Consider the following 27,654-nt stretch of genomic DNA (forward strand, 5'->3'; position numbering starts at 1 on the left):
TGGTCTTTGCATTCTTGAACTAATTTGTGACTGCATTCTAACATCTCTAGTCTTTGTCCACTGTAATCCGTTTTTTATATAATAATTCCACCAGGTCAGTCTTTCGTCACTTTGCCCATAGTACTTTCCTTACTCCAAACTGCCAATGGCTCTTAATTGGCAGTAGGATGAAAATTCAAATTCTAATAATTATTGATGTCTAAAATCCTCCTAAACATTTCCAGCCTTATCTTCCTGGCATCTCTAAGAAGTGCCTGCTTCAGCCCGCTAAGTTTATTGACTGTCTGTCAAATACACCATGTATGTCCTGCCCAACCATTAGTATCCTTTCTCCTTTTTTTCCTACATTAATCTTGCTTCTTCCAAAAATTCTTACAAGATCACTCTAGACCAGAGCTTATTAAACGAGGGAACTACTGACATTCTGGGCTGGATAATTATTTTTGGTGAAGGTCTGTGCTGCATACGGTAGGGTGTTAGGCGCACCCATGGCCTCTACAGAGTAGATACCAGCAGCACTCCCAGGCGTGACAGCCAGCAATGTCTTTAATCACTGCCAGAAGGCTTTGGGGGTGGGGGTGGGGTTCAAATCAACCCCTGTTGACAACAGGGCAGGCCCTCTCAACAAAAAATTATTGGGCCCAAAGTGTTAACAGTGCCAAGACTGAGAAACCCTGTTGTACATTAGTGTTTTTCAAATTGTAGGTTGTCACTCATTGGGGAATTATGACAGTGATTCAATGGGTTGCAAATAGCAATTTAAAAAAAGAGAGAAACAGTACAAAATTTCAGATTGTTATGAAAGTATTAAGGGCAAATCATTTAATATAACTTTCAGTTTTATACAAGTGCATATATATTTTAGATTATGACACAAATTGTATTTCTTACTATGAGTCTTGGTCATAAAAGTCTAAAGCCCCTACTTTAGTCTCATCTCAGAACCCTGTGAGCTCCCATGACTTAATACTTCTATCTGTCCTCTGGCCACATTTATATTACTGTTTGACAATGTGTCTAACTCACATCCTTAAATAACTATATTTATGTCCTACTCCCTAAACCTGTAAGAATCTTGATAGCAGGCACTGCTTTTTACATGTTTTGGAATCCTCCACAATAGCATCTTACATAGAGTCGTGTTTCTCATATATATATTTTTTTCTATGTATATATAATATACATATATATGTGTGTGTATGTATGTATGTATATGTGTGTGTGTGTGTGTGTGTGTGTGTGTGTATACACAGAGAGAGAGAGAGAGAGCACGCTTTTTACTTTAACTCAGTCACTTAGAAGATTCCTAGCTTATGTTTTGAGTCCACACTTGCCTGCAAAGAGATCCTGTGGCTCTTGGTCTTGTTCCTCATGGATCCCATTTTCTTTGGAGCCACTGTTGATGGGAAGAAGGGAAGCAAGTCTCTTTGGAGACCGGGGCTTACTCTGAAAACAAAGAGATATTCTGAATAAAACAGCACTGTTAAAAACAAACCTAGAAAGTGACTTTTGAGGCATCCCTCAGGTGCTCCCCCGGGAGTTTAGGGGAAGACAGGATCACTAGGCAGCCAGTTCAATAAGCAACAAATCATTATTAGTGATGCAGGTGTGGCCCAAGGGATCACAGAGCTAAAATAAACTCATACATTTTAGAGTTAATTTCTAACATCATAACCCTGCTGAAATGCCCTACCCCAAAGCACATGATACCAAAGTGGGCATGTGTATACACAGATAATTCTCAAAAGAACCTGTCCAAATGCATTTCTCCTCAGTTGATGATCTTTATTCTTTCAATGCTGACGTGGCACATTCTAGTGACCAGGACAACACACTAGAGTCCAGAATTCCAGCTCTGCTCCTGACTTACTCTGTGGTCTTGGCTAAACCATTCCCTGAAGCCCAGGTGTGTGGATATTACGACCCTCCTGACAGGCAAAAGAAGCTGTAACACTTTACATCTAATGCTGTTTGTAAATATAACTTATCTTTATATCCTTAACTTATAGAGACAGAATTTTCAATCACAACCGTGTCAGGCTAGCAAAAGAAAAACCAGTCATCCTTAGCCTATGGGCACATGGTGAAAACACAGTCAGTCCATGGCCTTTATCAAAAGCTCAGTGATCAGCCACAAACAAGGGTGGGGTGAGGCCACAGACCGGTACCAGAGTGAACAAAGCCGGATTGTGTAGAAAATGAACAGAAAGCTGGGATCTGGCTTCAAAAGCCATGGTGTTGTATTAGAAGGTTTTGAAGTCAGACCCCAAGGCCAAATCAGTTAAAAGACCTGACTTAAGGAATCTTTTATGAACCATTTCCTTAACAAATCTGAGGGAGTATGTGCCTTGGAGACAGGCCTTTTCTGACCCAACAAAGTGAAAGGACAGATCTATTGGGTACTCTGAATTTGTCACGCAAACAGCTCCATCCCAGGACTGGTGCCACCCTTAGGGAACGAAACTGTTACCAATTTGTAGATTTATACTAGCAAACAATGTTTCTACTAGAATTCTCTATGCTAATAAAATGTAATGAGCTCATAGCTGTGTATGTTTGAAAGTTACTGATTCTGTTAGACACAGTGATCCTACCTTCTAGCTGCTTACACAATCTTAAAAAACAACAAAATCACTGCAGAGACACAGACAACAAATAATAGGGCAAAACCAAAACCCATGGTTCCCTTTTGCCTCTTACACTGCCAATCACCTTTCTATATATATACTTCCTCCCTATACATGCTCTTCTGCTCTTGTACAGTAAAAGTCATCTGACTTAGTTCCCACTGACACCAGTCACCTTCAGATGGAGATCTAGAAGAGATTAAAACTCAAGATACATTAAGAATATATGTAGCTCACACAGGCACCTCTCATCTGTGTGGCTCACTGTTGCCTATAGCAGCAAACCCTAATTAACTCCTTTACTATTCTAAAAAAAAAAAAATATATATATATGTATGTATATAAATGTAATTTACCAGTAGCTCACCAGGGAGACTACAGTAACAGGAAAGGCACAGATTAGAATTTATCCATTTTAAAAAACAACCAGAAGAACCCATTCTTGTGATATGGAGATAATAAAGCCAGCTTTCCATGTGATTTATCATCTGAACTTGGAAGTTTAAAGATTAAGAATATTTTCTGGAGTGATGCTGGAATAGCATTATATCTTTCTCTAAATCAGAAGAGACAGACCCAGATGGATGGGATACTGCAGTGACAACCAAAGCCAGACTACCTGTCTTTGCTCCTCCACCAGACCCCCTTCAAGCCCAAACTATAGGCTGCTTGACTAGAACTGTGACGAAAACAAAGACTTGGGCTCCCTGAGTAAGCTAGGTAACAACTACCTGTAAGAATAGAAAACTGCTTCTTAGATATACTCTGCGACTCCATTCCCAAAACCACTCAAGGCTGAGTTCTAAGAAAGTGGAAGATAGTTAGATTGATCACTATATTTACACTAATCTTTCCTCTGTAGTTCTTTTATAAAATTTATCTTTTATGTATGCAGAACTTTGTATTCTGTTTTTGCCCCTTCTATCATCTGAGCATGTCAGTTTTTCATGTCATTAAGGTTGTACAAAAATCCTTCTTTTACTATATATTATCATAGGATATACTACAACATAGTCATCTCCCTAATGATGGACATTTTAGACAGTTTCCAGGTTTTTATCATCATAGATGATATGCTAATATATATCCTTATATATAAGTCCACATCTGATTATTCCCTTGGAATAGATTCTTAAGTAGAATTATTTGACAAAATTTTCAAACACTCTATTAAGCTCTCTTCCAGAAAGATCACAATTTGCATCCACCCCTAGCCTTCCATCCCCCAGCCCTATAGCAACATTAAGTATTCTCTCTTCTTTAAAAAATTTTTGCTTGGTTAACTGGTCAAAAGTTGTCTTATCTCCACATGTTTACTGGCCATGTGAATTCCTGTGTCATGTTTGGATGCTCTTTGCCCATTTTTCTATGCTAACTAAGTTAGCATTACTTAGGTGTACATTTCTCTTACATTAGTATGTTAACCCTCTCTCTGGCATATTGTACAGTATCCTCCTCCCCAATTTTATCTCTTTTCACATTTGTTTTATTTTTGACCTTAGTAAATTTATTTTCAGTTGACTGATTTGGATTGGCATTGGCTTATTTCTCAGGTATAATACTCTCAGGTTTTACTAAATATCAGATTTGAAAGAAATTGAGCTGAACTATTTTTAAGAATAAGAATGGACCCTTACTTGTGATATTCCACATTTACACAGGACTGTGAATAGAAAACAAGTCCTCCACGAGACTAGAGTTTATAATAATAGCTTATTTGTTATCAAAATTTATTTTGAGAGCCACCTGGCATTAAAATATAACACATTTCAAATACTATGCCCCAGGTTAAAAGGTTAATTTTTCATCAGTATTAAGGAATAATTTACATTAAAAAGCTAATTTTTGAATCAACAATTTAAATTTTAGGAAGAACTTACTTTGCGGGGAGGAGGTACACTGACTACACTGAGTAGCAAAATCAATACTAAAAATAAGCCTTGCTTTATAATCCGTATTTTAAAAACCTCTTAGTAGTCAGTAAGTCACAAAACTCTGAAGGGGGCTAAATTTCTAGGCAACAGATACATCTATTTTCTGTGATGAAAAGAGAACGTTTGTGATGGAGTTAATAAAGGCAAAGAATGGCCCTGTATACTTCCCCCTGCCGGCCGCCCTCTTTTCCTTAATAAAGGAAGCATTCTTTCTTTTAGTGATACAACCCTAGGCTAGGATATCCAATGCTTGCTGACTCCCTTTGGCTGTTAATTCTAGCAGGTGGTTTAACTGATAAACCTGTTTAAAAGTTCAGCTGCATCTGTTCATAATTACCAGAGCATCCAGACAGCCTAATTCTGATTCTCAGAAAGGCACTAGAAAGATCTGCCAGCAAGAGGGCACCTGTGGTAAGAGCAAACAGGTATTCCTCGCCAATTACCGGGTTCAAACCATGAGGCTCAGGCTACTAATGCCTTTTCTTAGCTCAGGGAAGGACAGATGTGGGCTTGCTGTTCTCCAGGGCTGACACAGCCATTCCATACTGAAAAGTGCTGCTGTGATTCTGGGTAACTTCCTCTTAGGTTAACCAGTTGTGAATCTTCCTCGAGTTGCTCAACTGCTCTTTGCTCCAGGCAGAACCTTTGCATTTTGTTCAAGGGACCTCAGAAGGGTAGTACTTTTAAAAGTGAGCCACACTTTTCCAAATGAAAAGCTCAGGTAACAGTGCTTCTGGAGAACTAACATACATACACATTTTCTGAAAATTAGTATAATTTAGTAAGGCAAAATGGAGCTACGGAATTGTGTGACAAGGAAAGGACAATTCAGGGTAAGTCAACTCCAGAAGCTACACCTAGATGATAAAGTCTTTAAAAATTACCCTGGAAGGCCTTGGCGTAAAATATTGCTCCTTTTGCCACCTTTACTTCTGGGGAGAAATGAGCAAAGTGGGGCAGTGTATTAGTTTTCCATCGTGGCTGCAACAAATTATCACAAATTTAACAGATTAAACAATGCAAATTTATTAACATATAGTTCTGCAGAAGTCAATACAGGTCTCACTGGGCTAAAATCAAGGTATCATCAGGGCTGTGTTCCTTTCTGGAGATTCTAGGAGAGAATCTGTTTCCTTGCTCTTTTTAGCTTCAAAAAGCTGCCTAAATTCCTTGGCTGTGGCCCACTTCCTCCATCTTCAAAGATAACAATGTTATATCTGTCTGTGCCTTTCTTCTGAAGGTAGTCATTCTCTGTCTCTTCTGTTTTCAAAGGATCCTTGTGGTTACATTGGACCCACTCAGATAACCCAGGATAATTTCCCTATCTTCAGGTCAGCTAATTAGTAACCTTAATTCCATCTTCAGCCTTACCCTTTGCTTTGTAACCTAAAACATTCACACGTTCTGGCATTAGGATGTAGACACATTGGAAAACCAGCAATTATTCTGCCTACCACAGGCCGTGACTCCTCTTCCACACCATGTTTCAAAATTGGCACAGATGCACTAAAAGCTTCTGTGCTTATGAGAATGCACATTCAGAGTCCACTGGATTTAGGAATAGGGTGCATCCTAATCCACAAACTGCGGGGTGAATATCTGACTAAGGCAAATGATTTTACAATATTGCCCCCTCTCATAACTTAAAGAGTTAAAGTAGAGATTCTTATCTTGGGGTTCATGAGCCACAGAATTCAGGAGGGGTCTATGAATTTAGATGGGAATAAAATCATAATTTAATTCAATTTTCTGGGGGGAGAGTACATGCTTAGCATGCACAAGGTCTTGGGTTCAATCCCTAGTACCTCCATTAAAATAACTAACTAAATAAAACTAATTACCTTCTTCCCTCAACAAAAGAAAGGCAAAAAAGAAATTCAATTTTCACTAACCTCTGAAATTCAGCATTGTCTTTAATTATAAAAATAGGCAACAAACCATGAGTAGTAGCATAACTGACACATGATTAATACAAGTTAGATATTTTTATATTTATAGTTGTTATAGATCTCAAAATACCATTTCTGCTAATCTAGATTTAAAAATTATGGTAGTTATTAGGTCTAGCCCTAGATATTAAAAAAAAATTTTTAAGCACATTACTAATATAAAATTATTTTAACGTTTTGATAACTACATTTCAGTATAACTGGTTTCCTTTGTAATCTTATGTATTTTATATATTTAAAAACATTATTCTGAGAATGAGTCCACAGGTTTCACTGGACTACTAATGGGTCCATGACATAAAAAAAGGTAGAGAACCTCTGAGCTACATCCCTAGGATTAATGAAAATGGAAAAGGGGGAGCTGGAAGGGTAGGAAAAATGAGCCTGATGCTGACTACTGAGCTAGTTAAGGAAAACTATGAGCAAGCACACTGCAGACTTCAAAGCGAAAGGCCATCCATGTTACCAAAATTTAGCTACAGACATTCTACTGAATCATCTAGTGTAATTTCCATACTAATTTTTGGGGGTCTCAAACTAATATTACTTAGAAGGGCCCAGAACCGCAGAAGGCTCAGAGTACGAATAGTGCATTATCTTCTAAACTGAAAAAGCAAAACAAATCCAGTTCAAATCTGCTCTGAAAGCAGAACGAAGCCCCAGCTGTCCATTTGGCTAAGCAAAAGAATAAGCCAGAAAAAGTTGAGCAACAGGCTTTTCCTGGAAATGGGATACTTACGGCTACTTGCTCTAGTAACTATCAATTACTCATGATTTATTTATGCCAACAGTTACTCAAGAGTGCTAAGAAGCTTTGAGGGCTAAAGGAGAGAAATTAGAGTATTCTTTTTCCCCTCTCTCCTCGCAACCAACCAGACTCCAAGTGGCGAAGTCACTAGAGCTACCCTGACACGTGAGTAAGAAAAGGGGCAGCAACTCCCTATAGAAGTCGGATCACAACCTTAGTTGCCTCTCTCATACGCCTCAAACTCTAATTTTCAAAAAATTTTAAGTTGGGTTATTAGTCACCTTTAAAAGTCTTCTCTCACATTCCTTCCATTACCTCGAAAGCTCAGTTAACTGCCAGTACGAGTCTATGATCAAGAAACCAATGAGTTTACGTACTTCAGGAAAATCTAAACTTACTATTGTTTACAATTTGAGCTGAGCATTAAAATGAACCTTTAGACATCACACTACTGCTGACTTTTTCAAGAACATTTGTATCTGACCTGGGTGAAAAATGTGGAATTTCAACTTCTGATCTTTTGATCTTTTTTTTTTTTTTTTAAGTGGAGACGTCAGGGATTGAACCCGGGACCTGGGGCATGTTAAGCATGTACTCCACCACTGAGCTATACCCTCCCTCCACTTCTGATCTTTTGATCAGACCTGACCACTTGATGTCATGTTAGCTCCAAAAACAAGTGTTCTGAGACAATATGCCTACAGAAAATACCACACTAGAGACATACCCACGACTATTTACTGATATTAGTTGTAAGTGACTACACCATTAATTAAAAAAACTAAGCAATAAATCTTTGTTTTTAAATTCTGTTGTGTAGAGTAACTTTCAGAAGTCTGATTTAGGAACACAGAAGGGACAGTATCAAGAAACTCACTGAGGATGCGTTACACCTTTGGGAACAGCCACCATGCATTCTGTAGAACACAGAATTAAAATAACAGCTAAACTATCCATTTCCTTAGGCCTTTTAATAAAATCACTAAATTCTGTCCAGATCTAAAGAAGCTATCCTACAAGTACGCAAAAGGAAATAAACTGGTCTCAAAAAGAGCTGAGATAAGATTGTATAATGGCGTAATCGCAATGGAAAACAGTATGGAGGTTCCTTAAAAACTTAAAAATAGAACTACCTTACAATCCAGCAATCTGACTTCTGGGTATATATTCAAAAGAACTGAGGGAGGGGAGGGTATAGCTCAGTGGTAGAGCGCATGCTTAGCATGCACAGGGTCCTGGGTTTAATCCCTAGTACCTTCATTAAATAACAAAACAAATAAACTTAATTACCTCCCCCACCAAGAAAAAAAATTTTTAAAAAGAAAAAAACAAAACAAAACTGAAAGGGTCTCAAAGAGGTGTTTGCACATCCATGTTCACAGCCTCACTACTCACAAGAGCCAAAAGGTAGAGGCAACCCAAATGTCCACTCACGGATGTATGGATAAACAAAATGTGGCATACACATATGATTGAATATTATTCAGCCTTAAAAAGGAAGGAAATTTTGACACATGCTACAACGTGGATAAATCTTGAGGATACTGTGCTAAGTGAAATAAACAAGTCACAAAAAGACAAATACTGTATGATTCCACTTGTAGGAGGTTATCTAAAGCAGTCAAATTCACAAAAACATAAAGTAGCACGGCATTTACCAGGGGCTGAGGGGAGGGAGAGAACGGGAGGTATTACTTACTAGGTTTAGAATTTCAGAACTGCAGGAAATCTGTTTCACACAAATGTGGGTATATTTAACACTAGTGAACTGTACAATCTAAAATGGTTACGATGGTAAATTTTGTTGTGTGTTTTATACCACAATAAAAAAGAAAAGCTGATTTGTTTCTCCCTCAGGATACATGTTATACTGATTACAGATATAGGACTGGATTCTAAAAATACCATGTGCTTTTATGTCTAAATGTTAACATATCACTTACCCTTATATAATTCTCTGTAGTCCATAAAATGCTGTCAATCAGAAGCCAATTGCTATTCTTGACTTTTGACTACCAATAAAGGCAAGTTATATTGTTCTTTAGCCCCAAACACCAGTGGGAATATGTAAATAAGTCTTGATGAGCCAAAGACAATTTTTTCAATATATGACTTTTCAAGTCTTTGCTATTCCATCTTTATCCCATTTCTTTTTTCTGACCATTTCTCTACTTATGAGGGTTTCAATTCAAGAACAAGAGCAGTGAAGGAAAAAAAAAAAATCTAATTGGTGTAACATGTCATCAAAAGAAGTTACCAGATTTGGCCAAAATCTGAACTGAGGATATCATGTACCTATGCTTTCCTCCTTCTTCTCAGTATAAGAACAGCCACCACAGTTCTCTTTTATCCAGAGGACAAATCTAATGGTGGTCCTGTCATACTGCTAAAAAGAGATGGGCATATAAAAACTTCTGGGAAGGCATATAAAGAACTTGCTTCAATTTTGTCATTCAGGTTTAGACATATGCAAATAAGACCAGTGAAATCAAATGAGATATAAAAATTTGTATGCTATTTAGTCTTTTTAACATAACACTTTCAAGAATTAGGGAGAACCAAAAGAATGGCTCCAATTTAGTCTCTCCTCCTATTGAGGGCAAAATTAATCTTATTCTAGAATTAAGTAAATTTTAACTAAAAAGATATATATCAGGATTTATATCCAATCAAAGATTCAGATAATATATTTAGAATTTTAGACCTTTTTATTCATAGTCCTCAAAATAAGAGGCAGAAAGAAGATAAGGTCTTAAGTATTCTTAAGAATCAGAACTTCCACAAGCTGGTTTTCAGTTTTAAGGCAATGATTTCAGACTTGTTATAATAATTCTTTTAACTCCAGTCTATCCCATTCAAATAACTGGTTTGTAGATTTTAAGATGCATATTATGGGCTGCTCTTTCAACTATAAATCAAGTCATATTTTTATTACTGTATTAAGAAAGCCTCTTGGGCTCTAAAAGAGAGCAGATGGGATGATTAACAGCAGCAGCTGTTACATCAATGTCCAGGAAATTACTTGCATACCATAAATGAGTTTTAAATCTTACATGCCTCAGCTTCTCAATTCTTGACTACCCCTCTCCTTGCCTCCAATATGCAACAAAACACAGTATAAAGATAAACTTAAAATTAGTAAGATGCCATTGAAATCATTAAGTGCCTACTTTGATGGCTTTTATCTAATGAAATCAATCTTACTATCAGTTTGATTTTGATAAACCATATTAACCATTTTTAGGGTTAATTAACTTTCCTAACCTATTATTCGATTTGTGGGTTTTTTGATCCTTAGAGTTTTGGGGGGAGGTAATTAGATTTGTTTTTTAATTTATTTTTTTTAATGGAGGCACTGGGAATTGAACCCAGGACCTACTGCATGCTAAGCACTTGCTCTACGCCTGAGCTATACCCTCCCACATCCCTTGATTCTTACAGTAATTCTAGTTTACAAAAGTTCTAAGTGTTTTACAGGTATTCTAATTTAATCCTCAGAATAATGGTGGAGGTAAATACCATTATTATTCACATTTTACAGGTGAGGACATTGTACAGAGTAATTAAGTACATTGCCCAAGGTTAAGCCAGCACCTAACAGAGTCTAGATTTAAATCAGCCTTCAAAACCCACTTTCTTAGTTACTTTATATTTCAATCTTGTTCCTTAAGCTACTGAAGCACTGCAATCCCTTATCTTACACAGGCTTACAACTAAAGCATTTATTGGAATATCATTTGTATTAATGCCTATTTAACAAGAAATTCACAGCCTGATTAGTAAGGAATCTTAAGATCTTGGCTTCCTGAAGATGAACATCAGGACAGGTTGCCAAAAAAAGTGGTTTACAGGTGATATTTTAGTTCTCTCACCAACTCAATTTTCCTGGATCAAAATCTAAATAAAAATAATTTGGCTTTCTGGGGTAGAACAAGTTTATTGTGACCCCTTCTTCCTCCCTTTAGCTGAAATTGGGCAAAGTATTTTCACTGTCTTGTAAGAGAGAGAGAGAAGTATTGAGGCCTCTGTAAGAGAGAGAGAGAAGTATTGAGGCCTCTGGGAAGTAATCTGGTGATGTCAATCAAATCACAATCTCTTGAACTTATTTAGAGAAGTCTAGAAAATAACTCCTTAACCTTCCAGAGTCCTTTTTGGAAAATAAATCAACATTTGCCTATGTGATCAATCACTTTCAAAGCGAGAGTCTCTATTTTCAGATGCTGAGTCTGAATATCTACCTTCCCAGCAGTTATCAACAATAGCTGTTCTCCAAGGCTTATGAGAAAGTTACTAAAGTAACTGACTAAAGATTTGTTTTAACCGGGATACAGAAAGACTAAATTAGTAGCAAGAGTTATTTCTCAAAATTATAGACTTCATTGGACAGTTTGAGCTGTTATATTAGCATCAGCAAGTACTCTCTGAGCTGGGATCATGGACTTAACTCCTACATACAGTACAGGGAAAATTCTAATCGATGTCACAGAAGCTACTGCCAAGAAACTTAACCTTTTTCTAACATAAACAGACCAGCCTCAAAATTCTTCAGACACATGCTTGCATAAAGAATGTTAAAGCTGTTTTATTTAGTCATTCATATACTGAGTAGCTACTATGAAGAAAAACACACCCAAGACAGAATGATACATTAAATTCGGACCCAGCACTGCAGAAATTTTCAGCCTGAACTAACTACCAAGTGGTATGAGGCAGTATACTTACAAAACAGCCCCAAACACCTCCACTGGTTCCAGAACTGATAAGACTTCCACATATCACTCATAAAAATTAGTTTTCCCCAACACCTAACTCTTATTAAAAACCTGGATATTACTATGGGAAACATTTCCTCCTCACATTTACAGATTTGCTCCCACTTTGGTACTTAGGCACTTTAACACATCCCTTTAAAAGGGACAGAGCTTTCGGTCTATGTAGTGATTTATCTGGCAGGGCCTTTTCTTTCAACCGATCTCTGGCAGAATTTTCCTAGAGATCAAAGGAGTCAACCTAACTCTTATAAACTAAGATTCAGAAAGGGCCTTTAGTAATTACCCGTAAGAACTGAGATAACGAAAGGATTTGTGCCCGGGTCACAAACCTGGGCCACTCCAGATAACATTATTCATCCTTGTAACAGCGAGGCGAGGGGAAGGAAAGTCCGAACCCCATCCTCTTGATCTATTAAATCAACTTGGCAGGAAGTCACCAGCAAAACAGCCCCGCGGGTTCGTGGGGTCATCACAAATGCCGGCCTCAGCAGCTCTTTGCTGTCGGGAACCTCCACGGAAAGGCCACCACACCCCTCACTCCTCACCGTCCGCTCAGCGGCCGGGAAGCCAGGCCCTACGTCTCGGTGGTCATCCAGGACCCAAGCCACGACTATTGTCACCAACGTAAGATCTCGCCAGGCCCACTATGCCCAGCCTCCCCGACCCTCGCTTAGCCTCTTCTTTCCTTTTGGGGCGCCCGTCTGCCTGCCCCGAAGGGTGCGAACTCACGGCCGCCGTGGCGCCGGTGAAAATATCCTCCCCCTCGGTATCGCTGTCCCCGGCCTCGGGTTCTGACCCCCCGGCCGCTCCCTCGGACTCCGGCTCCAGGCCGGGGAAAGGCGGAGGGAGTCTTTCCGACGCGCTACAGCCACCACCACCCGACGCCATCTTCCTCCACCCCCGGCGGAAGCCGCAACAACAACTTTATAGAGAGATAGTGCCGCGAGCAAACAGTTCCAGCCGAGCGGGGGGGGATGGCAGCTACCTACCCCCCGGGACTCGCGGGGCGGGGCCTAGGCGCTGGGGGCGGAGCGGGGCCGGCCCGCGGCTCCTGCCCAGCCAATCCGAGCGCAGAATCGCGACCCTGCGCTCTTAACCAAGGAGGCACAGCGGCAGAAGAGGAGGAGCTAGGGGCCGCTCGGGTTCGCAGGGCTCTTTGTGCGTTGGGTAGCTTTATCTAACAGGCTTCTTAAGGAGATGGATATAGAAGGCTAAAAACCTCTTCATGCCACCTACCCATGCCAAGCACAGTGGCTTCATAGAAATTCAATAAATATTTTTGATTGGAGTCTCTGAACAGATGCAGTAAAGTTTTGCCATTTATTCTTTTCACATTTAATTCATTCAAGAAATATATATTGAGCATCTACTGCGTGCCTGGCACCTGCTACGCGTTTGAGATAGAGAAATAAAAATGCTCCTGGTCCGCTAGGCGCTTGAGGAGACAGGCATGTAAATTAACAATTCAACATATTCAGTGCTATAATGTGCTGTGGGAACACAGTGAAAGAGATCATCAGTTCTGCTTGGAGAAGTCGGGAGTCCTCAAGGGAGAGGTGAGACATTAGCGTCGTAAATTTGGTCGCAAGAAAGTTAGGATCATCCTCTCAACTGCTGTGGAGTAAGTGGAGTGGAACAGATGGCAGGGGAATTATTAAACTCTGAACAAAATTTTCCTGGAACCTATTCACTGGTTGTCTGGCGGGCCTAAAGTCTAAATTAGCTAGACAAAACTTTACCTTTAACGATAAGTGGGATGTTGTCATGAGGTAGTTCAGCAAGATAATCCTGACTTCCCTTTCAATTCAGATGCTATGAAACTTGGCATCAAAAACGTTTAGTTTGCTTGTAACTGCAAATCTCTCAATATCAGGGATTGGCTCCCTTACAGGTCCGTGAGCTGCTTGAGGGCAGGGGCCTCTTTGTTTCCTTTGTTTGTAGGCCAAGTCTGGCAAATTATCCAAAAAAATGTTTGAGATTTGACTGGAGGGATGGATGGATAAAATTGACATCATCAAACTTGTTGCTGGCATCCATAACAGCCACCAACTCCAGACAGCTTAAGACGTTCTTTTTAGGATGGCGATCTCCAATGTCACTATTGGATTCACTGGACACAGGGAAAGCTCTCTCTAAGTTTTCTTTGAAGGCGATTGGCAGAAATTTTTAGCGGTGGTAGGAAAGTTGTGCTGGTCTGAGTCCCTACGAGACGAGAAAACCAAAAAGGAACCGCCCCCTCCTTCCACGCCTAACTAATCTTACTACGCTCCAAAGACTACTGGTTTCACAGCAACGGAAACTCACTTCCGGCCTAACTAGGAAGTAAGAAAACCTGGGCTGGAAGCGGCCCCCTCGGAGAAATAACAGTACGAAGAGACCGTGCCCAAGCTCCTCCAGCACTAGAAATCAAGATCTCCTTTCCCCTACCTCTTCATGATTCATCTTGAGCTTATCCAGGCGCTAAGCGAGGGAATCAGTGGTGGGTAACAGGCCGTTACCTCCTGCCCCACCTTTCCCAAGCGGAGACTACAGGTCCCAGGATGCAGCTCTCCGTCTTCCGAGGAAAACGCCCATATGTCCCAGCATGCAACGCGCCTCACGTGCCGCTAGGATGATTTTTTTTTTTCCTGTCCCGCCGAAACGAAGCAAAGCTTGCTGGGGCTTGTAGTCCTTGCGGTACCCTTCCCTGGGTTCTCAGTGCTGCTCCGTCCGGTCCCGCCTATTCTCTGCTCTCCTGGACCTTTAGGCTTGTCTTGGCCCATTTGAAGACCAGGAAGTTGATAAATCGCGAGGCTCGGCTGCTGAGAGACGGTGGCTCGGGTGGGACAGTCGCCAGGCATGGCGGAGCGTGAGGATGGAGCGGGTGTCGGGACTGCTCTCCTGGACGCTGAGCAGAGTCCTGTGGCTCTCGGGCCTCTTTGAGCGGGGAGCTGCCCGGCAGCCCCGGATCATGGAAGAGAAAGCGCTAGAGGTTTATGGTAATTAATTTTACCCACGGCAGCATTTGGCGGTTTACGTGGAGGCGGGGGTAACGAGGGCCTCACCTGAAGGGTGCGAATGGAATCCCGGGGTTTTGCCAGATGGCATTCGGGAGCGTGGGAAGCTTCTGCTCCGGGGTGCTAAGTCACGCGGGCATGTGGGTCTTTCAAGAACCTGGGCTCTTGCTAAACTTGGGGCAAGCCGATCCTGAAGGTCTCAGACGCTTCATTTCTCTTGTCTGCCCCACGTTCTAGTGGCCATCTCAAGACTTCTGGGCAGAGCAAGCGTCCAGGGTGCTTGGTTTGGAAGCAAAGCCGGCCTGGTTGCACTACTTGAGTCTTCTTCCTGTGCCTAGCCCCTAGACCCAAACTCCACCTCCTGCCACCGCCGAGGGCACTGCTAAATTGGGGACTGGCCCAAGGTCACAGCCACTCTCTTTTGCAGAGGCAGTAGGCACAGGTCCCTGAGAGTCTGGCTTGAACTTACGATTCCTTAGCACAGCCAAGCCCAAGCCTGGAGTGCAAAAAAGGGATACTCACATACGGTTATTTATATATATAAATATATATATTTATATTTATATTTTTATATATATATATATATTTCCATTATTCAACCCCTGGGACCATCTTAATCATATAGATGAGGAAACAAAGGTTTAGAGTGGTTAAACAACTACTTGGAGGCCACACTGCCAGCAAGGAGAGGGCAAAAACCAAAGCCCCTGTCTTCTTGATTCCAAACTTAGTGCACTTTTCATCACTTCACAATTGCTTTATGACTTGCCTTTTTTTGGACTTACTAGTATTGCTTTTGAAAACTAAAAAGACTGGATCTAACTAATGTTCAGAGATTTCTGCTGACGAAGGGTAAAAATCTAACCGCAAGAATACAAATATGCAGGTAAGGATTATAGACCTGTAGAAAAAAGCCTGGGATGTTAAAGACCTTTGAAGCTAATCCAGTTTACCTCCTGTTAGGGGCAAGACTTAATCAACCTCAGTCAAGTGATAAATATGAGTGGAATGATCTCTGCAAAGCAGATGGACACATTCCTGTCCTGTTAGGCCTCTATCTCCAGCATCTAGGGGCAGCAGGGCACTGGAGGTGCAACTTTAGAGGAGAGATAATTCTTGTCCTCAAACTTATATTGAATTCTTAAAACTTATATGCAGTAGAAGGCCATAGACCTGTATGAGAGATACAGAAATTCAGAGGAAGGAGAGACACTAATCTCTTGGAGGATCTGGAAAGACTTTAAGGAGAAGGAGTCACTACAGTTGGGCCTTGAAAAATTAGGAGGATCTGGACATATAAAGGGTAGAGGGCACACTAAGTGAGGACACTAGAGAAAAATTACGGAGGTGAGAAAATAACTTGTGTAGGGAATGCAGGTAGGCGGGGCTACAGGATAGGGTTTGCAGTTAACGGTGGAGGTGTGGTCAAAAATTGTTTTATGTAGGTTGGAATTGCATACTGAAAGTTTAAATATAAATGAAGAATTTACTATCAGTGCAGAGCCAGTAGAAGAATTTTAGTCAAGGGAGTAATGTGAGGAGAGCAACATTGCTTTCTTTCTTAAGAAATAAATCCAAATCACTAGAAAAGTAGAGAAGTTTAATAAGGGGTGAGATTTAATTTCAGGATTAAGTAGCATATAAACAACATAATGCAGCTTGTGTATATAAGTCTTACAGGGAAAGGCCTAGGATGAGGGGGAGCAAATTCCTTTTCAAAAAACCCTCTTTCCCTGAACCCCATGTTTCACAGCCTTGTGAGAGCCTTATCCTCTTTTTCCTGCCTCTGTTTTCAAATGCTGTTTCTAATCGAGTGATAAGCCCAGAGGGTGCCGGGGAGAGGATAGAGTTTGATTTGTTTTTTCCCAGCCGCATTTCTGATTACCGGGGTACTCTATAAATAATAGAACAAAACCTCGGGTTTGAGAACAAAAAGCCCATTTTATGTGAACTCCCTCTGCTTCTTTCTACCTCACCATTTCTCTTTATCATTCTCGTTTTCCATCTTTTTCTACAACCTCAGAGTAAGAAGGGAATCTTTTCCTCTCCAAGGCCAACCCAGACTCCTATATCTTTGGTCTCAGTCTCTTCTGCTAATTTTACTGGCCTCCTCTTCACCCCCCCCCCCATAAATTTTCAGTCTCTCTTCCTCTATTTGATCCTTCCCCTTGGGCTATAAAGGATACTCAAGTTCCTCTTATCCCTGTCATTGTTCTAGCTTTTTCTAAACCCACTGTCCCTTGTTTGCCCTTCCCTCTTTCCCTCCTGGAGCCCTCGGATTACATTTTCAGGTCCTACTCACTTACTCTTTTGGGAGCTGGCTTCCACCTTCACCTCACTACTGAAAATGCTTTCTTACAAGTGACCTCCTGAGTAACAGATCAAAGACCCGCTTTAGCTTTCGTTAACCTGAATTTTTCTGCAGCATTTGATGTTGTTAACCACTCCCCTCTTCCTCCTCTGCTTCTTTTTGCTTTTCTTCCTCCTTCTGATCCCTAAATTAGGTACTTCCCACAAACCTTGGGTCTTTTCCCCCTTACATTAGTGATTCTCCAACTAAGCTGCACATAAGATTAACCTGAGGAATTTTTTAAAAGTCTCAGTGACAAGGTCATACTATGAGTCAGTTAAATCAGAATTCCTGGGGGTAGGACTCCCACATCTGTTTTTGCTTTTGTTTGAAAGCATTTCTAATGATTCTGCTGTTCAGCCAAGTTTGCAAACTACTGGTCTTCTTATTGTTCTTTGTGAATCCCATGAATTCAACAACCCCTCTAGCCTTGGTTCTCTTAAACCTCATGCCACAGTTCAGTGTTTGCTGGAATGTCCCATTGGTTTGTCCCCTAAGCATCTCAGAATTATTACATATAAAATGTAATCCATTTGCTGCAGCTCCCCCCTCCCCAAATTTCTTCTTTTATTTTCTGTCCTTTTTTTTTTCCCATTCTATCTTTATTCTCCCAGACACTTAAACTTAAAATCTGAGCCATTCCTTTTCTCCCTTTCCTTGTCTTCAGTATTCAAACAGGTGTTTGATTTTGTTGATTCTGCCTCTGAAATTACTTCTTCATCTGTCCCCTCCTCTCTGTTATCATGGTCAGTCATGTCCTTGTTTTTCAGCTGGTATCCTTGGCTCTGCTCCTCTGTTCTGAGTCTGCCTTCTGGTAGATGAGTTATCAGCTGACAGGGTCATGCTGTCCATGTCACTCACTTGTTCAGAACCTCTGGAGGACATCCTATTGCCTCTGGCTGGCCCTAAAAGACCCTTGATGATCAGGCCCAAACTTTTATAACTTCTTCACTTAGGCTGAGTTCCTGGTAAACTAAACTTGTTCTTTACTTTCCTTCAACTTAAATGTCAAATGTTGAAATGTTACCCATTTTTAAAGACTTGATTCAGATTCCACTTCCATGAATCCTGATACTACATTCTCCCAAACTGAAAGTTATTTCTTCCTCTTGAACTTCTGTGACACTTTCCCCTTTCTTGTATTTTCTCTGCAATTTTAGATCCAAGAAACTGGACATGATCTAATAATAATCTGAGAAAATGGTTTTCTTAAAAGGAGACTAGTCATGAAAATTTCCTTCAGAAATCTGGGGAGTGGCTGTACTCTTTGCTCAAACAAATAGAAGTCAGTGTTTGGATTAGGACTGGCAAAATGATTTGTATTCAGTATATTCATGTTTTAACATAAAACCTTGTCTCTGACGATTCTTTAGATTTGATTCGAACTATCCGGGACCCAGAGAAGCCCAATACTTTAGAAGAACTGGAAGTGGTGACGGAAAGTTGTGTGGAGGTTCAGGAGAGAAATGAAGATGACTATTTGGTTATTATCAGGTTCACGCCAACAGTACCTCATTGCTCTTTGGCAACTCTTATTGGTAAGACTTTATATCCATATATATTATAATTAAAAAATTTTTAAAAACCATTTTATTTATTTAACTTTGGGGAGGGTATCTTTGATGATTTTTTTTTTTAAATGGAGATACTGGGGATGGAACCCAGGACCTTGTGCATGCTAAGCATGTGTGCTGTTTTTTAATTTTAAATTATTCTAGATGATACTGACCCACAATGACAATTAGCATCATGTGTCACACTTTATGGTTTAATAGTTTCTGTAGTTCTCACGATTAGCTTGTGAGAAAGTTAATATTATCTTAATTTTATAGATGAGGAACCTAAGGCTCAGAGACTTTAAGTGACTTGCTCAGAATCATATAGCCAGGAAATCGTGAAGCTAAGGCTCCAGCCCAGCTCTCCTGACTTTAAGTGTGTGTCTCCTTTAGTTGCACCCTGCTGCTTCTTTAAGGTGTCCATGCTTACAGTCAGTGGAGGCTGAGTGCAGGCCAGCTCCTCTCCTCAGTCCTGGAGACTGGGATGGGTGTTGTCACACTAGCACTCTGCCCTCATCATCTTCTCCTTTTAGGTACTCTGGCATGGGCAGAAGTCCTGGTGGGAGGGTATGTTTTTAGGTAGTTTTCTTTTTGAGAGGCTGCATTCCCAATATGTTGGATTAGTTAGCAGTAAGATATACAGTAGGTATGTTTTGAATATACACTTTGTTAAAAAAAAGACACAGAAAGTTTATTTCAAGCCAAATGTTTATCAGTAGGAGATCAATTAAATAATCAATGATAGTGTATATTAACAATAGAGTAGTATGCAGCTATGAAAAAGAATGAAGGAAGCTCTCCTTGTACTAATATGGAAATATTTCTGTGACATAGAAATAATATTGCTATATTTGTGTAAAGAAAGGCAAAAATATACATTTATATTTGATGGCATATCATGAAGAAAACATAAGAAATGAGGGGGTGGGCATTAGTGATGGTGGGAGCTGGTCAGATGGGGGACAAGGTGGGAGGGAGAATTTACTGTATACCTTTTTATATTTTTAAGTTTTTGAACATTGGGAATACTATCTATTTAAATATAGACAAGTTTATAAAGAAGATTGAAAAGGTAAATATTTGATTATTGTTCTGCTACTATTGTGATTTCTGTCTTTCTCTTCTCACTTGTTGGACCTGGAATCCTTCCATAAGTGGTTTCCAGCGTATGGGCCACATCTTGAGGGACTAGAGTGTCTGTGAATCCATAGATACTGTCATGGTTATAAAATTCCAATGTTAGAAAAAACATTTTTGAATGCATATTTATTTTTTTGTCATTGGACATTTTCTGAATCAACAGATATTGAAAGTACTGCTGCTATCCTGATGTGAAGGGCATGTCTTAAAATACTTTGGTATTTAAGTCCTTAAATAGAAGGACCATTACCTGTCTTTAAGAGCCTATAGCAAGTTGATTTATCAAAAAGTAATATTTATTTTCTTTTTTTAATTAATAAAAGTAACAATATTTGCTGGCAGTAATTTTGAAACTCCACAAAAGTGTAAAGAAAATTTTAAAGAGTTGCCACAAGAATATGTGCTCTTAAAAAAAAAAAAAGAGAGAATATGTGCTCTAGGCTAAAATTCCAGCTCTATCAGCTCTGTCCCTCTATGGCTTTGGGCAAGTTACTTAATCTTTCTGAGCCTGTTTCCTTATCTGTAAAATAGTGATAATATGAGTAACTGCAGAGTTGTAAGGATTAAGTAATAGAAAGCATGAAATAGATGAGGTATGTTTTTTATTTCTCCTTAGATATTATTCTTTATTATATGGTCATATACTGGGGGGAGGGTATAGCTCAGGTGGTAGAGCGCATGCTTAGCATGCATGAGGTCCTGAGTTCAAACCCCGGCACCTCCTTTAAAAATAAATAAATCTAGTTACCTTCCTCCCCAAATTAAAAATAATTAAGTAATACAAACATAAATAAATAAAATATTATATGGTCATATAGATTATATGCTAGTCACATTAATATGTCATCATTTTAATAACCAATTTAGATTACTTCTAGCTTTCCACAACTATAAATAATACTGTGATGAACAGCTTTATATGTAAATATTTTTATTTATCTCTGCTTATTACTTCAGGATAAATTCCTGTAAGTGGGATTACTGGGTCATATGTTATAAATATTTTTAAATCTCTAGGTACATATTAGCAAATCCTTATTTATTTATTTATTTATTTATTTATTTATTTTAAATCCTTATTTAAAAGTTTATACTCTTTGACCCAGGAGTTAAGAAAATAACTCTGTAGAAAAAAATAGTAGCATGTACAAAACATTTATGGTAAATTTATAATAATGAAGCCTGGAAGAAACTGTAGTATCTGTTAATAAGGAAATGACATCAGTATCATGGAATTTCATATTTCTGTTCAAAGTGATGCATATATTCAAGGAATCAAAGTATCTGGTAAATGTATGAAAATACTTGAATGATAAGTTGAATTTGCATTTTGATGCAGTTACTGAAAAACTGTGTTTATGTGGACAAAGATTGAGAGAGCACAAGAAATAAAAATAACTGTATGTAAAGGTCCCAGGATTAGACTATGGTTGATATTTTCAGATCTGTACACTTCTTGAAAGGAATTTTGTCACTTTTTTGGCCCTTTTGATACAGGTTTCAGTTAAGACCTGTGGCTTTTTAGAGGGTAGGTTAGTGATGTATCATAGCAATCGTGTTCCATCAATGTGATGGAACACTTGATGAAGACAGCCCTCTTTCTGGCTGATGTGTTAGGAGGCATTTCCTATGAGCAGGTAGTACTAAGCAGAGAAAGGCACCTGAATAAGAGTTCCACCCTGACTACTTAGGTTGTCACCACATTGACCCTGGTGAGTAATTTGAAATCAAGGAATACTCAAGCATGTGAGTGGGTAGGGCAGAGAAATGAATTGATAATCTTTTATGTTAACTTAGGCAAGAATGGCTGAAGGCAGGTGTGGTCCGATGTGTAGGGTTTAGGATTGAAGAGTCTAGGTTTAGCTTCCAGCTCTACCACTTGTTAGCCACGTGATGTTGAACATATCACTTATCTTGGTTCCTGGCTGTAAAACGAAAATGATAAAACAGTAATAGCTAACATTTATTGGATACTTAATGTGTGTCACCACTGTTTTAAGCACATTGTATAACAGTTTATTTATAGTAGTCCTATTATAATACTTGTTTTACAGGTGAGGAAACTGAAGCTCAGAGAGGTTGAGTAATTCACCCAGGGTCACACAGCTAGTATGTAGTGGAGCCACTTTTGAACCCAAAGTGTCTATCTCAGTTACGCTGTCCTGCCTATCTTGAGGGTACTGAAACTCAAGAAAGTGTTCTGTGAATTGTAAAACAGTTATTATTTACTTTATGAGTAAAATACCTCCCAGCAGTGACTAGAACACATGAGGATGCTCAGATGGAACATAAGTAACAAATTAAGGAGACAATGTGGGAGCAGAGGGAGGGGAACCCTCCAGATAAGCTTTAAGGCAGATACTCTTCTTAAGGAAATTACATATTTTCTTTAGCAATCCCTAATATTTATTATGGAATTACTGTGTTCTAGACTCTAAGGTGGGCCTAGTGTCATTGTAGCTCATCTAATCCTTTCTCCTTTTCTGAAATTTTTCGTATGATTCTGTTAGAAAACCTAATGGTACCTAGAAAACCAAAAGCAAATTAATTTCATACCTCCCCCAAAGATAGGTACTCTAATAACAATTATATTTTGCTGTGTTGGGATGGTTTGGGGATTTTGTTATTGTTTATTTTAATCAAGCCAAAATACCAAGAAAATGTTTCTTATAGCAAACAAGCCCTTATGTGTTAGTTGGGAGAGGAAATAAATTGCTCCAGATAAATGCCTGCAAAGCCAGAGAACTAGAAATTCACTCTGACTCTATTTTTCGAAAACTCATTACTGAAACACTTTCTCTTCATAATAAACGCAGTTGGATTTATCTTTTGTGTCTGGGGGTGCAGATTTAGTTAAAGTTATATTCCTTATTTTGTGGTGGGGGAGAAGTGGAACGTTGGGCACTGAGGCTCTGTTCTAAACTGACTTTTAATTTCTCTCAAAAGTCTCAACTGGGAAAAAAAATTACTGAACTGTGACTTAGCATTGTGGTGATAAACTGAACTTCAGAGGAGCTTGTTTTAGGAAAACAACTCTATTTGTACCTTGCAGGCATAGAGGATTCCAAATTTGAGAGATTGCTTGTGGTTCTTTTTAAATGGCTCTCACTTGGTTTTAAGGATTTGCATGGCCTGGCCTGTTGTGGGCATTCAGTAAAGTTTAATGAGTGAATTTATCTAAAGTTGCTACCAAGCTGTTTTCAGGTACCATATTGTATGGAGACACCTAGAACACAGCTGTATGCTTTTTTAAGAACCAATAAGAGGAGTTAATTGGGGCTTTTTTTTTTTTTTTTCTTTTTCCACCGCAGGGCTGTGCTTAAGAGTAAAACTTCAGCGGTGTTTACCGTTTAAACATAAGGTAAGGAGGATGTTTTAAAACAGCTTTATTGCGATTTGATTCACATGTCATACAACCATCTATTTAAAGTGTAGAATTTAATGGTATTTAGTATATTCACATTATTGTACAGCCATCACTACTACCAGTTTTGAAACATTTTCATCATCCCAGTAAAAAACCCCATACCAATAAGCAGTCACTCCCCCATTTCTCCCCAACCCTCTCCCATCCCTAGGCAACCACTAATGTACTTTTGTCTCTAGATTCGCCTATTCTGGGTGTTTCGTTTAAATGGAATCATATAACTTGTGATCTCTTAAGACTGACTTCTTTCACTTAGAATAATATTTTCAGAACCCATCCATACTTGTATCAGTATTTCATTCTTTTTATTGCCTTATACTAGTCTGTTGTGTGGCTACATCACATTTTATTTACCTGTTTTATTAGTTGATGGACATTTGGGTTGTTTCCACTTTTTGTCTTTTATGAATAATGCTGCTGTAAAACATTTGTGTGCGAGTGTTTGTGTGGGCGTATGTTTTCATTTCTTTTCTACCTTTGAGCGGATTTACTGGATCCTATGGTAACTCTGTATTTAATCTTTTAAGGAACTGCCAATCTGTTTTCCACAACCACTTCACCTTCTTACTCTCCCACCAGCAGTGTGTGAGGGTTCTGATTTCTCCACGTCTTTGCCAACTCTTACTACGATTCTCTGTCTTTTTCATTATAACCATCCCCAGGGTGTGTGAGGTGACATGTCATTGGTTTTGAGTCTTCCACGCACCAAACTGTTTAGTGTCCCTGAGGTACAGTTCGCATAGGAACAGCAGAGTAAATACTTGACTTTTCTCCTTTATTGACCATTTTTCAGAATAACGAGTCATACATAATTTTAAATGAGTATAGAGTGACTTTACGCCTGTTACTTTGTTACTTAGAATAAGAGGTAGTATTGCACCACAAGGAGAGTTCATATGGTGTTTTGTCTTTTAAAGAAGAGAGGACTGGGTGATCTCTAAGGGCTCTTTTAGCCATAATAGGCTGTGATTTTTTTTTTCCCTGATGAAGAACATTTATCTCAGTAGTAAAGAAGTGTATGAGAATTAGAGGATATGTTCCAGTGTTCTCTGAAGAGTCGACCTATAGCATGACTTATTTTCCACAAGATTTGCAACAATTTTGTGGGTTTATCTCAGAAGCTCTTATTCTTGGAGGTTCACTAATTTGAGGGAGTTAATGCAGCAGGGCCAGGAGGGATAGCTTAACCAATATTGTACTAGAGAATAAATTTATCAAGATAATAATAGATGAGAAAAGGAGGATACTGAAGACTGTATATTGTGATCCCATTTTTGTAAAGGAAGCAATAAAAAGAAACTTCCAACATTGGGGGTTGCGTGGGTGTGGGTGTGAAATCTGTTAGATTATGTGGGTACAGAGGAAAATAAAGAAGAAACTACCCTGGGTTATTAATGTGGCTTTCTTGTGGGGTGGGGCAGGGAGGAAGTTTAGATACTGATGTGGGAGGAGGAGGTACAGAGGAGAGATATCCATGAAGGAAACATGTATGAGATCTCACATGTGTAAAATTGTATGTTTGTATTCATAAAAAAGTAATTAATGGGAATCCCCCCTGCAGGCCTTCCCCAGATGACCAAAATGAAAAATCCTACTAGTTTCATCCCTTGTTTTAGAGAGGAACGTACAGATTGATCCTCAAAGTCTTTGATGTTGGAAACAGGACTTCGGCTTTCGTCCTTAGACTCTTGAGTCCGTTGTTCATTCCTACTCACCCATCATCTTAGAATGCTCTGAATGTTTTGCTTTCAATTTACTTTTTCCTAGTTGGAAATCTACATTTCTGAAGGAACTCACTCAACTGAGGAAGACAGTAAGTGAATTTTGAACCATTATTAGAAAACAGCTTCAGATAGTACTGTATCTTGGATGCCAGGTCATTCTGCCAGCCGAGTATCTACTGAGTCATTTGCAAAAAAGTTACAAAATCAGTTATTAGTTCTTCCTTGAGGTGGGGAAACCTGGGCATATCAAGGACGAAATTTTTTCAGTGGGGCTCTGGGTGAACTAGAGTTAGGCCCTGTGGATACTGACTGGTTTAGGCCAGTGGCTACACATCTGTAAAGAATATCCAGCTCCAGGAGCCTCGACTTACAAGCTCTAAAGAGACCTTGATTCTTTTCTTTGGTGGCAGGACAGAGAGCTGTGTACTTGAAATTGAAATCAAAGATCTAGCGAGTAAAGCTTTAGGGAATCTTGGCAGAGGTGTTGTCTTTCTGGGTTAATGTATTAAAATGGGGGAAGAGGACCCTTTTTGTATAAAGGATCTCTGGCCAACAGGGAGAAATAAGGCAGCAGCCATTTAGAAATAGCAGAGGTGGGGTTCAGGAAAAGCAAAAGTGGAATCATTGGGTTTTTTTTTTCTCTTTAAGTCTCCCTTTCAGAACTTATGGATAATTAGTGAAAACCAGCTTTAAGTTCTCAAGGAGTTAAATTCTGTTTTAACAGGCTGATAAAAAATACTGTCTGTTGCTGTATATTGACACAGTTCTGCTAACTTTTGCCTGTGTGTTTTGCAGTCAACAAGCAGATAAATGACAAAGAGCGAGTGGCAGCTGCAATGGAGAACCCCAATTTACGGGAAATCGTGGAACAGTGTGTCCTTGAACCTGACTAATCACTGTTTCAAGAGCCACTGAACTGTAATCATTTGATATATTTGGTTAAACTCTTTGTAAAGGTGATTTGTACCTCAAAGCATTTTTTTTTTAAAGGATGATTTCCAAGCAAGATTTAATTACAAGGTAGTACCTAGTTTGTTCAGTGTATAACATTCTCAGGATTTGTAACGCTTAAATGATCAGAGAGAAAAATATTTTCTAGTTATTATGTGTAAGATGAGTTGCTATTTTTCTGATGCCCATCCTGATACAACTAATTTTCATGTCAAGTATTTACCGTGCCCAAATGTGTTCACTTTCAATCATTACTCTGTAAAATAAATAAAACAGAGATGATTCTTATACACACCTTGAAATGTTTTTATTGAATTGTAAATTTCAGTGTAAATGTCAGTACTAAAAGATATTTCCAAAGCTTTATTTTCCGATTATTATGTAGAAACAGAGACAGGAGAACTAAAAAGAACCCTTAAGATCAGGCCTAGGTCCTACCTTCCTTCAAGAAGAGTCCTGGACCCATTTATAGATAAGGAACAAATGTGGAGAGGCCAGATGACATATGTAATTTTGAAGATCAAGAAGTCACCAAAGAAATTTTGATTAAACCAATCTAAATTTCTGGTCTCCTTCTTTACTTGGACTTTGTTCAAGTTTGTTTTAGGGATAAGGGTCATTTGAAGCGTAGTAGGTTGTGGTAGGAAGCCTCCAAAACAGCCCCCACGGTCCTTGATTCCTGGTATTCATGCCCTTGAATAGTTGCATCCATATGGAACCAGAGCTGGTTGCCATGACTAATAAAGAATTAGAAGTGACAGTGTGTAGCTTCTGAGGCTAGATCATAAAAGATACTGCTGCTTTCACCTTGACCTCTTGAGTAGCTCATTCTGTGAGAATCCGGCTGCTATGTCATGAGAACACTCAAGCAGCCCCATGGAGACTTCCACATGGAGAGGAATGGAGGCCTTCCACCGCCAACGAGCACCAATTGCAAACCATATAAGTGGACCATGTTGGAAGCCATCCTCCAGCCTCAGTCAGGCTGACATCTTGACTGGAACCACACACACCCCGAGCCAGAACTCCTGAATTCCTGACCCAGAGAAGCTGTGAACGATAATAAATGTTTCTTGTTTACACCACTAAGTTTTACGGTATTTTGTTATGCAGCAGTAGGTAACTAATACACAAGTTATTAGAGTGGAACTCTTCTGTTTCAAATTTAATTGAGGGTTCTAAGAGGAAACTATGAGAACTTGTTCCATGGCTCTTGAACCCCTTTATCCACTTCAAGAATATAAGTTTTGAGAGAACAGAGAGGATTTGGTAATAAGATTGATGAAGAGATTTCTTTGGATAAAGCTGTTACTATGCTGAGTTCCAACCCCCATTTTGGCAGAAGGGTGAGGAAGTGACACCTGCTACCGCTATCGCTGAGAGGAATTTCAAGGGGACAGCTCAAGAGAGTTTGGAAATGTGTTCTCTGCAGTTGGGAGACCCAGAAAAGTGGTGCCTGACTCAGGTCTGAGAAATCAAG

The 27,654-nt window shown here is 39.3% G+C and overlaps 2 protein-coding genes across 3 annotated transcripts in view; one reads left to right on the plus strand and one right to left on the minus strand.

Annotated features, from left to right (window-relative positions):
- The window catches only part of SNX1 (sorting nexin 1), a 36,796-nt gene extending 23,841 nt beyond the window's left edge, over nt 1–12,955 (minus strand). The window contains exons 1-2 of one of the 2 annotated variants that reach the window (XM_032480973.1): nt 12,760–12,955; nt 1,335–1,446 (exon numbers count right to left, since the gene is read on the minus strand). In XM_032480973.1, coding sequence (XP_032336864.1) covers nt 1,335–1,446; nt 12,760–12,918 — 271 coding nt within the window. In that variant the 5' untranslated portion in view covers nt 12,919–12,955. The remainder of the gene's footprint in view (nt 1–1,334; nt 1,447–12,759) is intronic. The other variant, XM_032480974.1, reaches the window with a different exon arrangement.
- A 1,734-nt stretch (nt 12,956–14,689) lies between these two features.
- On the plus strand, nt 14,690–26,466 carry CIAO2A (cytosolic iron-sulfur assembly component 2A). The gene is made up of 5 exons (XM_006183988.3): nt 14,690–15,008; nt 18,750–18,914; nt 23,384–23,433; nt 25,267–25,312; nt 26,019–26,466. Exons 1-5 carry the CDS (start codon nt 14,885–14,887, stop codon nt 26,114–26,116), a joined length of 483 nt encoding a protein of 160 aa, XP_006184050.1. The 5' UTR covers nt 14,690–14,884; the 3' UTR covers nt 26,117–26,466.
- Nucleotides 26,467–27,654: the final 1,188 nt, after the last annotated feature.

Source organism: Camelus ferus, chromosome 6 (genome assembly GCF_009834535.1).
Source record: "Camelus ferus isolate YT-003-E chromosome 6, BCGSAC_Cfer_1.0, whole genome shotgun sequence".
In the NCBI taxonomy this organism is placed as follows: Eukaryota; Metazoa; Chordata; class Mammalia; order Artiodactyla; family Camelidae; genus Camelus; species Camelus ferus.